The sequence below is a fragment of the Acipenser ruthenus genome, unplaced genomic scaffold (genome assembly GCF_902713425.1).
Source record: "Acipenser ruthenus unplaced genomic scaffold, fAciRut3.2 maternal haplotype, whole genome shotgun sequence".
Lineage (NCBI taxonomy): Eukaryota > Metazoa > Chordata > Actinopteri > Acipenseriformes > Acipenseridae > Acipenser > Acipenser ruthenus.
Window position 1 is genome coordinate 63,762 of NW_026708303.1, and position 11,892 is coordinate 75,653.

Consider the following 11,892-nt stretch of genomic DNA (forward strand, 5'->3'; position numbering starts at 1 on the left):
CCTTCCCCTGAATGCATCTCATCATTTACTCATAAGCTTCCCGAGGCAATGTAACACAATCCCATTTTACTGACAACCTTTTACTATTTACAAGTGTTTTATTTGATAATAAAAAGACAACACCTGAATTTGCTTTAACAGATGAATATCTGCATTACAAATTACACCGTGTAACAATTTTTTTTTTTTTTTTTGTTCCTGGTTAGTAAGTGTTATTTCCTAATTGCTTATGCCTCAAAAGTATAGAAAATGGCTATTATTCCCCACAAACTTTGCTTTTGTGACCAGGGCAGTGATATTTTGAAATGTACCTATTTTCCAGAACATTCCAGATAGATTCAATGCTGAGTAAACTTGGAGTAACTTCTAGAACTTTCTAGGACTTTCCAGTAATATAAATAGTAGTACACATACAGGGGCCTTAAGCCCACCAGTTCAGTTTAGTTCCAGCTGCCTAAGTGGATACATATCTGCATTTTTCTGAGATGGCATCAAGAGGCTGCAAGCATCCGGCAGACGCATTTTGAGACTTCAAAATGGTGGCATTCCTGATGGGTCTCCAAGGCGGTTTTACCAAGTTTCCATGCTATCTTTGCCTTTGGGACAGCAGGGACACCAAGGCGCACTACCACAGGCGGGACTGGCCACAGCGGACCCTTGTTCTCTGTGGGGAGGAACAACGTCAAGTGGGAGCCACTGGTGGACCCCCGGAAGGTGCTGTGCCACCACTGCACATCAAATTTGGCCTTATGAAACAATTTGTCAGAGCTCTAGATAAGGAGTCGGCAGCCTTCAAGTACCTTCAAGACTTCTTCCCTAAGCTGTCTGAGGCAAAGGTCAAAGCCGGTGTCTTCGTCGGACCACAGATAAAGAAGATCCTGGAGTGCAATGAATTCCCCAAGAAGCTCACTAGTAAGGAGAAAGCGGCTTGGAACAGCTTTGTCGCAGTGGTTCGGGGATTCCCGGGGCAATCACAAGGCCGAAAACTATGTGGAGCTGGTTGAGACTCTGGTGAAGAACTACGGCACAATGGGCTGTAGGATGTCCCTCAAAGTCCATATCCTTGATGCTCATCTTGAGAAATTCAAGGAGAACATGGGAGCGTACTCGGAGGAGCAAGGCGAGCGCTTCCACCAGGATATACTGGACTTTGAACGCCGCTACCAAGGACAGTATAACGAGAACATGATGGGAGACTACATTTGGGGGCTGATTCGTGAAAGTGATTTACAGTATAATCGTAAATCTCGACTTCTACTCACTTCTAAATCTTTTGTAGTCATTTTTGTATTACTTTAATATAAATACATGTTAATTTGGATTCATATGTTGTTTTTTTCTGACTTTATGTGAACGAAAAGATACAAATTCGCCTGTTTTCTCATTGGAAATAGGTAAATTTCAAAATATCACTCCTGGTCACAAAAGCAAAGTTTGTGGGGAATAATAGCCATTTTCTATACTTTTGAGGCATAAGCAATTAGGAAATAACACTTACTACCCAGGAACAAAAATTGTGTTACATAGTGTTATCTAAGAGGGGCGTCTAGTTTGTGAAGTGCATAAAATTTAAAGGAAACAAAAACTAAAATAAGTAAATAAATAACACATTGATGAAGCAAAATGAAAGAAAAGGAAGAATGACAAATAAACACCAGTGTAATGAAGAGGTGAAAATGAGAGAAAGGGGGGTAAGGGAAATGTCTCTGGGGATATTTTTGTTTGTTTGTTTTCCAAATGGTTAACAAACTCTTTACTTAAGAAAAAATGAGCACCACTGTTGGTCCAGTTCAGGAAATGGCAAGGGTCTAGAAAGGGGATTTTTAAATGAGGCACAGATTGTAGCAGGGCAGCACGTATGTCATACTAGAAGGGTGTTTGAGGAAATACTGTAAAGGAAGAGTAATGGAGAGTCCTGCATACCTTCACTGGGTGGGTGTCCTTCCCCTGAATGCATCTCATCATTTACATATACAGTGCCTTGCAAAAGTATTCAGACCCATGACCAATTCTCTCATATTACTGAATTACAAATGGTACATTGAAATTTTGTTCTGTTTGATATTTTATTTTAAAACACTGAAACTCAAAATCAATTATTGTAAGGTGACATTGGTTTTATGTTGGGAAATATTTTTAAGAAAAATAAAAAACTGAAATATCTTGCTTGCATAAGTATTCAACCCCAACACATTAATATTTGGTAGAGCCACCTTTCGCTGCAATAACAGCTTTAAGTCTTTTGGGGTAAGTATGTACCAGCTTTGCACACAGTGTCGGAGTGATTTTGGCTCATTCTTCTTGGCAGAAGAAAGCCAACAAAAAACACTGCTCACAGAGCCAAATAAACACAAATACCTCCACCAAAGAAGTAACAATTGTCTCTTTTCTTTTGATACTTTCTCCTTCGCTTACTTGCTTGCTTAGTAGCTCGCTCACGCTCCTCCTTCCTGCGCACCCACCCAGGTCAGCAAATGCTGCGGGTTTTTATAGATGTGGTCATCTCCGGATTAGCAAACACTTAATCAATCTGGAGATGACGAGTTTGCACGAGTTTATGGGGGTGGGTTTTTAACATTAACAAACATTCACCCGTTCTAAATCAACACAAACAATACATTTAAATCATACAATAATAACATCATTTGTTGCTGAATGCATGTCAATGCATACCCTGCATTCGTCTGTTTCACCCGCTAGACACAAATTACAGCACCAGCTCAATTGGAGCTCCAACTCTTAGCTAATCAACCTCTATCCCTCAGGGATAAACCACACCCGGAATTGGGGAGATTTCTGGGGAGATAACTATTTTGTTAGGTGAGGAAAGACTTATTTGGGGAAGTTTGACAGGTTATTTACATTCCCAGATGATTCTAGGTTAGGTAGAAGCTGGCTGCAAACACTAATATTAAAAATGATCCCATAAGTTTACAGAAAAGTTCATTTGAAGTTTAAAATGTTATTATTTTTGGTTAGGACATTTCTCATTGTAGTCTCACACTGCAGTTTGTCTATTGATGTAATTTGAAGGAGAGGAAAGTAAATATACCCTTGCATGAGCAATTGATTTCAAAAGAGAACACTTCATTTTACCAATTTATTATCTGCAGTATATACAATACATTTATATCACTTAACAATGAAATTACTGTATTATTGTACACCTTAAACACTGTAAACTAATAATCTTTTTCAATTAAATAAAATATAAACACCAAAACAATTACAATTGTTTCATTTGTATTATATTTGCACACTTGGGGCATTACACTGATTTCACATTTGATGATTGAATTGATTGAATTGACAGATGATATCTTCCAAACTAGTGACCTGTTACACAAATCAACAGTATTGCAATCCCGATACAAAAGTCTGAAATTACACACAATAAATCTTTGTAAAAGATCAAATAAAATAACAAGAATTCAATAAATAGGGCAATAGTGAGATTCACAGTGCTATCAGAATTGAGAGTATATACATTGCATAATCCATGTGAACTGTGCTTTACTTACAATTGAGTATGACTGGCAAATAATCACTAAAATTCTGCACTATATAACAACAACAACAACAACAACAACAACAACAACAACAACAACAACAACAACAACAACAATAATAATAATAATACAGTAAAACAAAACACAAATGGCATGAAGATCGTTTCCCCAATCATTTCATATTGTTTTCTTCAAGTGTACGTCATCAAAGGATGTCATGAAGCCCTTCACTCCAGGTGCATGGTGAGGTGGGAGCAGTCCTGCATGTCTTCTATGTTCTCCACAGCATCAATGATGGCCTCCACTCTCTCTCCTGGCAGGACTGCCCCAGCGTTGGCCCGGAACTTTTTCAGCAGACTGTCACGACTCAGTGGCTTCCTCCAGTGTCCATAAAAGGTGTCGCAACGACCCTTCAACACATCGCCAGTTGTGAGGGTCACCAGCACCTCTGCGTACATCTTATTGAAATTGGCAGGGTTGTCCTGGGGGTGCTCGACCTGTACTCTGCTCAGGAGGCTGAGCAGCTCAGGACGGTCCAGGAAGGCTGGGCTGAAGGATTGTACACTGACCTCGCCGTCCAGCAGAGCAGTGCAGGCGTTGAACTGGAAGGAGTGTCGGGCCTGGTGCTCGGATTCAGGGAAGGGCCGGTTGATATATTTGGAGAGGGGGATTCTCAGTAGGATGTTCTGGATCATAGAGGGCTGGAACCCCCCTACGGTGTTGACCAAAAGCTCCCGTGCTGCGCACGCTGCGTCTGCCACCCAGTGCATCCCCAGGTGTGCAGGGAAGCGCTTGAAGGCTATGTCCTGGTCCTCCAGCAGGAAGCGGGGATCCTGTTCCACCGGGGAGGGCAGAGCCTGAGGCAGGTAGTCGTTGTAGAAGGCACTAAAGCCAGCGCAGCCTGGGGTCGAGTCCAGGATCAGTGTGCTGGCCTCCAGGCCCCGGGATGCCAGCAGTGCCGCCTCCAGACCAAGTCGGGCTGCGTTCCCAATATGAAGAGGCTTGGATTGAGTGGCAGCATTGGCCATGGGAGCCCCTGCCAGCGAGGCAGCAATCGCCAAGGCGTTTGAGCACTGCGAGCGATCCAGGGAGAGCAGACGGGAGCAGGCAGCAGCACTACCCAGAGGGCCCACTACAGTCGGGGGATGGAACCTGAAGGGAGAAACACTGGCATGACCATCCTGGTAACTGAGAGAGTATTTTACATTATATATGCTTTTAATGGTTTTAAAATTCTGATTTAAAAACAACCTCGGGTAGACAAATGTTTCTTATCATGCCTTCTAAAAAAGGCATGCTAGGAAAGTGTAATAATTTCCAATAAAAACAACATAATCACTGTGAGGCTAAAAAACCACTGAAAAACAGATTAAGATTTGCTTTCAAATTCAAACACGGTCTCATTCATGCTGGAAGAATATTGGCACACTTCCTTCTTGGCAGCACTACAGTATTGTGCCAAGTTTGTTCGGCAGCAGTCTCCTCACCTGTTGGGGATGTTTTGGGCTTCGTTGGAGAACCTCATGAGCCGACCCTGAATCTCAATGCCCACGTTGAAGGCTAGCAGGAGGTCCATCCCACTGGGCTTGGCGTTGCCAGGTAACATCTGAGCAATAGCGAGCAGGGCAGGAAGGACTGCCCCTGAGGGGTGGGTGGCTGGGTGCCAGGTATCATCGAAATCCATTGAATGGACCTGCAAAGAAGAACGTGCGGGCACAGTAAGCACCTGGTACAGTGTGATCTCCACTGACATTCCTGATTGTGAGGAAGCCTGGCAGTGCCCCATCTTTCTACAAAAGAAACCTCAAGGACATGAATACAAACCTGAGCTTTCACTTTTCAAAAAAAAAAAAAAAAAACAACAGGATAAATGGAATGTGTCCTGAATACAGTCACTCCCTGATGGGCAAATATCCAGTATAATGAACAAATTAAATTATTTAAGTATTATATTTAAACAATTAAGGCATTACATTGGTTTTTAATTTTCTGCATTATGAAAATGTTTAGCCTCAGATCTCAGAAGTTTTTCTCCTTTGACTTTCTCATAGAACTACTCCTTAATCATCTGTTAAGTAACCTGTAAAGTGCTCTTGTTTGCTTTTCTCAAACAATTACTTAAAACTTGAGATAAAACAAACGTTTAAACTATTTTATGTTGAAATAATAACACATCATCTCTTACAAGATCTACTGATTTGTGTATGTACTGTATATACTAACATTTTGGAATGCTGTATTTCAAGAGGTGTTTTCACGGAAATTAGTTGCAGGCAGTGTAATGAGGAAATGACCAGCCACAGACATGAGCTGCAGAGCTCGTCAGCTGCTAGAATGTGCTCATTTCATGGACTACATTTTTACAATTTGAAAGGGCTGAGCACTGTGTAAACAAACCTGACATTAAAATATGCCAGCCAACAAATACACTGACTTACCGCAACTCCATTGACAAAGGCTGCCAGACTTGGAGAGAGTCTTGTGTGTCTTCGACCAAAGACTGAACTGATGTAATCTGGAGCATACATTTGCTGCAAAGAGAGTTAATCACAGATCATTATAGGGTCTCAATGTTCTTTTAGATGGAAACAAGCAAGTTAAATTCTTGATTATCATCACCCTGGTTTGACAATGCAAACCTCAACTGGAACGGTGACTGTTCAAAGAAACTTTTCAAAAATGGGGTAAGTACTGAAGGAATGGTTGATATTAAAATTGTACAGCCAGGGCCCACTTCTTTGGCCATCATTTTAGGACCATAGCCCAGTGTAAGACTCAGCTGAAGGATTACCTGGCAGTGCTGCAGAGCCAGCTCAAAGACATGGGAGCTGCTTCCCAGCAGCCCCACCCCGATGCTGTCCAGGATCATCCTCTTACTGCGGTGCAGCACAGTGTCTGACAGCTGGCCTGGGTGCACCAAGTGGATGAACCCTCCAAAACTGCTGGTGATTGTCTCCTCTGGGGCAGGTCTTTCTTGCACTGCAGGACAACAAACAGCAGATCAGTCTCTGCCTGTGCTTCACTTTAGTATTCAGAGCATCAACTCTACAATAATGCACTAAAATAACAACACTTAAAGACAACTGGGTCCATTGAATTGGTGATGGTATGAAATCCTGAAAATTAACGTTATTTACACAGTTTTTTTTTTTTTATTAAATAGCTTTTTAAAAAATGTTTACCTTCAACTGCAGATTTATGTAGAAGTCGCAGGCAGGAAAAGTGCCTTGAGGTTCTCTGAAACTAATTTAAAAAGGGAAAAAAATGAAATAAAATCAATATGATATATGACAGAAAATACTACTACGACTACTATGACTACTAATACTACTACTACTACTACTACTAATAATAATAATAATAATAATAAAATAAAAAATAAAAATGCATACATTTCTAAGAGTTTCAGCGCAATAATTACCTTGAGTGCTGAGAGCATGATGGTGTTCAGTAGATTGCTGTGTACAACAAAGTTCTGTCACTGAGCTGATATTTTGCTGTGGTTCCATCCTCTCTTTATATTCTTTCATACCTGGATGCTGATCGTCCTCCAGGTTCCAAAACCCCTCCTTCTTTTAGTGAAACTATTCAACTAATTGGGGGGATTTTTCTAATTTGACCAGGAAATGGGTTATGTATTGACCAAGAAGTGGTCTGGAATGTTGGGGAATAACCCTCTTTCTGTTCTGGGAGGACACTTACTGAGAACTTGGCACTGGGAGACTCCTCCCCTGCTTGAGAGAGAGGTTCTATAAAAAATAAACTCTCACCTCCTAAAGTTCACACCTTGTTGGCCAGGTACTGTAATACCAATCTTGTTTCATATTTTTACAGTTAGACAAATGCTTGTTTGATTATATAGAAAATATTTAAATGTATTTGTTTAATGTAAATTATGTTATATAGTGTGTGATCATTTTTTGTATTATTAAAAATACCAACTGTATTTTAGTTAACTAGTAGAAATGTAGATTATTATAAAACATATATATCAAATACTGCATGCATTTGGGGCGCCCATCCTCATGAGTGTGTTAATAATTATTATCACATACCATACAGTATATAATAAAGGAAACACAAAGACTGCGCAGAATATTTCCTTTACAAACACTAAAGATAAATAGATCAAAATGGCAAACTTTTTCATAAACCAGTATAATTAATGTATTACGTTTTTACGTGAACAAACAGTTAAGTTTACAAAGTATATATACAGTGTGGGTAATATATTTCATTAAAAAAAAAAAGATATATATCATTATAATCATTTGCATTCATAGAATATCTACATGGTTATCTGACATATGCTTTCATTAGTCACCATACTATATTGAACTATACTGTACTGAACAAGTATGCTTAAGACTTAAATAAAATGCCTCTGTCATAAACTGGCACTGTGGAAAATAGGTTGTGTTTTTGAAAAGACCACTTAGTTCAGTTTACTACTGACACAGATTATATTACCCACAATTTAATAAAAACATGTATTTATTCATTTATTTATTTGTTTGTTTGTTTGTTTATTTATGTAGTTTGTGTATATGTATATACAAATAATGGGGTGGATATCCCTTTTTTTCTCTTAGTACATGGTTATGCAGTTTCATTTGTATGCTTTATGGTGCATTAAGTTGGTACTGGTATTGCTAACTGTTCCTTGGCTGGCAGGCAGACAGATCACTGATAGCTAGATTCAGGAATGTCCTCATGCATGTCGACACTCCTGGGTGTTTTGTTCAAGCCTTTTCTTCTTTTTCAATAGCATTGTGTATCAGTCATGCTTGTTTAAGGAAGTAGTTTGACTCTGATTTTGCGATCAGCTGTTCAGTGTTTACCATATAAATCAGTCAGATGTGCATATGAACTCCAAATCACTTTAAAGGAAAAGCAGACAATAAACATTTTGGTGTATCCATTTAAATTGTTTATCTGGGCAGTACCAGATATCTAAATGGAACAACATTACTGAAATGCCAGTTTCTCGGGTTTGTTGTTGCTGAAAGATGCTGAGCTCCAGTCGAGCTGACAGGCTGTGATTGGCTGATTTGGCAGTTGTGGGTACAGACTGGTTGCTTTCATCGCTACAAAGTATTGATTGGCTGTTTGTGGTGGATAATACAATAAATGTGTACCAATTGTGTCTTTGTTTGGTATTTGCTGTCCAATAGAACTAAGCTTTCATTACGGCAAGTCAAAATGAAAAGCCGGCTCTTGCACTGATTGATTTTAAGTTTGATTCACAGTTGATGCTGTGACGTTCCAGTGGGCACCGTCTCATAGAAGCCTGCTAGAGTTGGCTGAGTGTACTCAATTGTTTTCTAATTTGACAGAGTTTTGACGTTAAGAAGATGGCGAGTGCAGATGAATTTGCGGCCATGTTCTATGGAGAGCCGGGGGTCCTGGGCCTCCTGGCCAATGGAATCAGTGCTTTCCTCGTTCTTCTGCAGAACTTCAACGGAGCACAGACTGGTGTACCATCCCAGGGAGTGGAGCACATTCTGGCTGGTAAAAACACAATCTATCTGTGTCTTAGGCAAAAAAGGATTCCATGTTCTCTAAACACCAATTCATCCTGTACTGATTTCTTCTATGATATTTAAGATGTTTCTTAATATTGTATTACTCTTATATGCTTCAATACAGTCTTACAGACCATGGGTGTAAGGCTGAGGTGCAGCAAATAAAGTTGGTATTCTATTAGAAAAACAATATGAACATACAGTGACCCTGTATGCTAATTTTTTAAAAAAGAAAAGAAAGATCTTCAGCACAACAATAGTTGGACCTGTAATAGCACAGCTGATAATTACTTTGAAGTTTGTTTGTTAGGTGACCTTGCTGGACTCTGACTTCTACCTATCTACATTTCACAGGTGTTCAACTGATTCTGATTGGGGGGGTAACTCAGCTGTTGGCTGGGCTCCTATCCTTCCGGAAGTATGATCACTTAAGTGGGACAGCCTTCATCGCATTTGCTGCTCTCTGGGGCAGTTATGGGTCTACCCGTATAGTCCTGGGTGCCTTTCCACCCTCTATTAACAGCACCAACATCACTGACCAGCTATATCCAGCCAACAGCACTTTTCCAAATACAGAATTGGCTACTCCACCAATCGGTCAGTCTGCTATAGCAGGGTTAATCGCTTACATTTCCATCTCATTTATCCTGTCCTTCTGCTCTGCCACTGTAAACTACATCATGCCTTTTGTCTTTGGGGCCATCACCTTGACGCTGATCTTTGAGGCAGTGGGGCTTGTCGGGGGGTGGGCTCTAGTGGTCTCCGGGGTCCTGGAGCTGGTGATCCTCATGTGTGGGCTTTATGGAGCGGCAGCCTTGCTCCTGAAAGGTGTCACGCAACGTTACATCCTCAAGGGCTTTGGGACCCCCCTTTTTGACGTGCTGCTCCTGGGGACGGCCAATAACAGCAACTCCCAAAAAATAGGGGAAGAAAAGAAGAAGAACACCCAATATGCTGAACCCATGGCACTGGGCTACCTGTGCGACACAATCTCTCCTTTCATCTTTGCCTTCTTCTGCTTTGGCTACCTACCTTCCTTCTTTGTGGGCACTATTTGGGTCACTATCAACGCTTTCTCCCAGCTTTTCTCCAGTTACTATGCCTACCTCCGAAAAGACGTCTACCACACAACCAAGTTTTGTCTGCACAGCACCTACTGGCTGGTGAAATCATGGGAGGAGTTTGTGCTGTCAGTTCTCATCGACAGAGAGGGAGCGGTCAGCGGGCGAGAAAGGATGGTTGGTGACTGGTTCTTCCTAGCGACCGCCATTGTTCTCTGCTTGATGTCACTCAACATGGATGTGCTAGAGGTGGCCCATAACTTGCTATTCCTCCTGCTCACGGTATCCACAATCTCCCAGATCCCACTGGGGGGCTACTACATCTTCTTTGGGGTGATCTGCAGCTTGTTCACAGCCCTGTCTCTCTACGGTACCTTTGCCCGACTCATCAATTCCATAGGGGAGAAGACCTTGATCCCTGTTGGGGTGCAGCCACTATCCACAGAGAAGCTCCAGGATGTCCTGGGACTCATCAAACGGTGCTGGGTGAAACCCCAAGACCTCCCTCGCAGCACCGTTACACAGCTACCTGATGCCCTTTTCTACGTGACCAATGGCATAGCTGCCCTCTCTGCCATCCACAGCCAGGACGTGCACCCCACCTTCCTCCATCTCACCATGCCCTGGGTACTGATCCCTGGAGCAATCATCCAGGTTTACGTGAGCCGACTGGGCATCCAGAAGGGAAGGCGCTTTGGGCCCATTATCCCATCCTGCTATGCTGCCATCTGGGCTACCTGGACCTGGTATCGGTTTGCAGGTATGTTTTAATAAGGGGAAAAGGCAATGCCAGTTGTCTTTTTAAGTAAATTCACATGATAACTTTACAGTGATCGACCAATTTGTTATAATAAACCCCTGTAGTAGGCAACAGTCATGTCAGTGGAAGTGCAACCTGTTTTAATTAAATAAAGTGGTTGAGGAAGTATATAGGTGTTGAAAGTAATAAATAAAAGATGTGTGTCCCTGTTGTAAAAAAGAGTAGCTCTGTTTGACTGCACACATGATATAAGGATTCTAGAACAAGCTAAACACTTTCTATTTGTGAAATCCCCCTGAGGATGTCCATGACTGTCCTGCACCTAATTCATGATTTTCTTAGTTGGGAATGTCTTGCTTTTAAAATTAGTAAAATAATGTCTTTATTTTGTAGGTGTGTTACTTGGCATTTCTACTGATTTTGCTGGTGGATTCACAGCTGGGGCTGTAGCATTCTTGGTACTTAATGGCTTCCTAATGCTTATAGGTAAGTAATTTTAATGGAATTGGATCTTCGTCTAACATTTAGGGGTTTGTTTAGTTGGAGTGAAAAGTGTCAGAGTAAATGGATGGAAAATATTAATGTGTGTTGCTGTGTGTTTTCCTCTCTTTCTCAAGGTGCCTATGTAAATGTTGTGCTGCTGTTGCTGACTCTTGTCATGGAGGTGATTGTGGTGTGTTTCCTGCTCTCCACACTGGGCAGACTGCCTTACCAACTGGAAAGTAAGAGTCTCCCCTTCTCCTTCCCCAAAGTCAAACCTGGAGCAAAGATTAACAGCAACTTGTTATTTAAACAATTTGAATTAGGAAGGTAGACATCTATCACCCGAACACCACACATAATGGCTAATAATTTATCCTTAATGAAAACATATTCTGTGTTTGGATTGGCAATCAAACAGGTTAAGTTCTTGACTAAATGTTTTCCTTAGACTAGAGTATTCATCTTTGGCTTTTGATTGAACTGAACTCAACAGATCCTAGAATTTTGGTTCACCCACAGTTCACGCATGGCAATCTCTCCTGTTTCTCCCCAAT

The 11,892-nt window shown here is 41.2% G+C and overlaps 2 protein-coding genes across 2 annotated transcripts; one reads left to right on the forward strand and one right to left on the reverse strand.

Annotated features, from left to right (window-relative positions):
• Positions 1–3,086: 3,086 nt before the first annotated feature.
• Positions 3,087–7,063, reverse strand: LOC131730574 (cis-aconitate decarboxylase-like). Its single transcript, XM_059020723.1, has 6 exons — positions 6,931–7,063; positions 6,692–6,752; positions 6,301–6,488; positions 5,948–6,040; positions 4,997–5,202; positions 3,087–4,661 (listed from the first exon to the last, which is right to left on the reverse strand). The coding sequence occupies exons 1-6, from the start codon at positions 6,946–6,948 to the stop codon at positions 3,737–3,739; spliced, it is 1,491 nt and encodes a 496-aa protein (XP_058876706.1). The 5' UTR covers positions 6,949–7,063; the 3' UTR covers positions 3,087–3,736.
• Positions 7,064–7,297: 234 nt separating this feature from the next.
• Positions 7,298–11,694, forward strand: LOC131730573 (uncharacterized). The gene is made up of 5 exons (XM_059020722.1): positions 7,298–7,307; positions 8,846–9,020; positions 9,389–10,855; positions 11,249–11,341; positions 11,473–11,694. The coding sequence occupies exons 2-5, from the start codon at positions 8,864–8,866 to the stop codon at positions 11,667–11,669; spliced, it is 1,914 nt and encodes a 637-aa protein (XP_058876705.1). The 5' UTR covers positions 7,298–7,307; positions 8,846–8,863; the 3' UTR covers positions 11,670–11,694.
• Positions 11,695–11,892: the final 198 nt, after the last annotated feature.

Coding starts and splice junctions, on each gene's coding strand:
- LOC131730574 (XM_059020723.1), bottom strand. Junction 6,489..6,691: donor ACATAAATCTGCAGTTGAAG/GTAAACATTTTT, acceptor GTTGTCCTGCAG/TGCAAGAAAGACCTGCCCCA. Junction 4,662..4,996: donor GCCCAAAACATCCCCAACAG/GTGAGGAGACTG, acceptor TTCTCCCTTCAG/GTTCCATCCCCCGACTGTAG.
- LOC131730573 (XM_059020722.1), top strand. CDS start 8,864: ATGGCGAGTGCAGATGAATTTGCGGCCATGTTCTATGGAGAGCCGGGG. Junction 9,021..9,388: donor AGTGGAGCACATTCTGGCTG/GTAAAAACACAA, acceptor TACATTTCACAG/GTGTTCAACTGATTCTGATT. Junction 11,342..11,472: donor TGGCTTCCTAATGCTTATAG/GTAAGTAATTTT, acceptor CTCTTTCTCAAG/GTGCCTATGTAAATGTTGTG.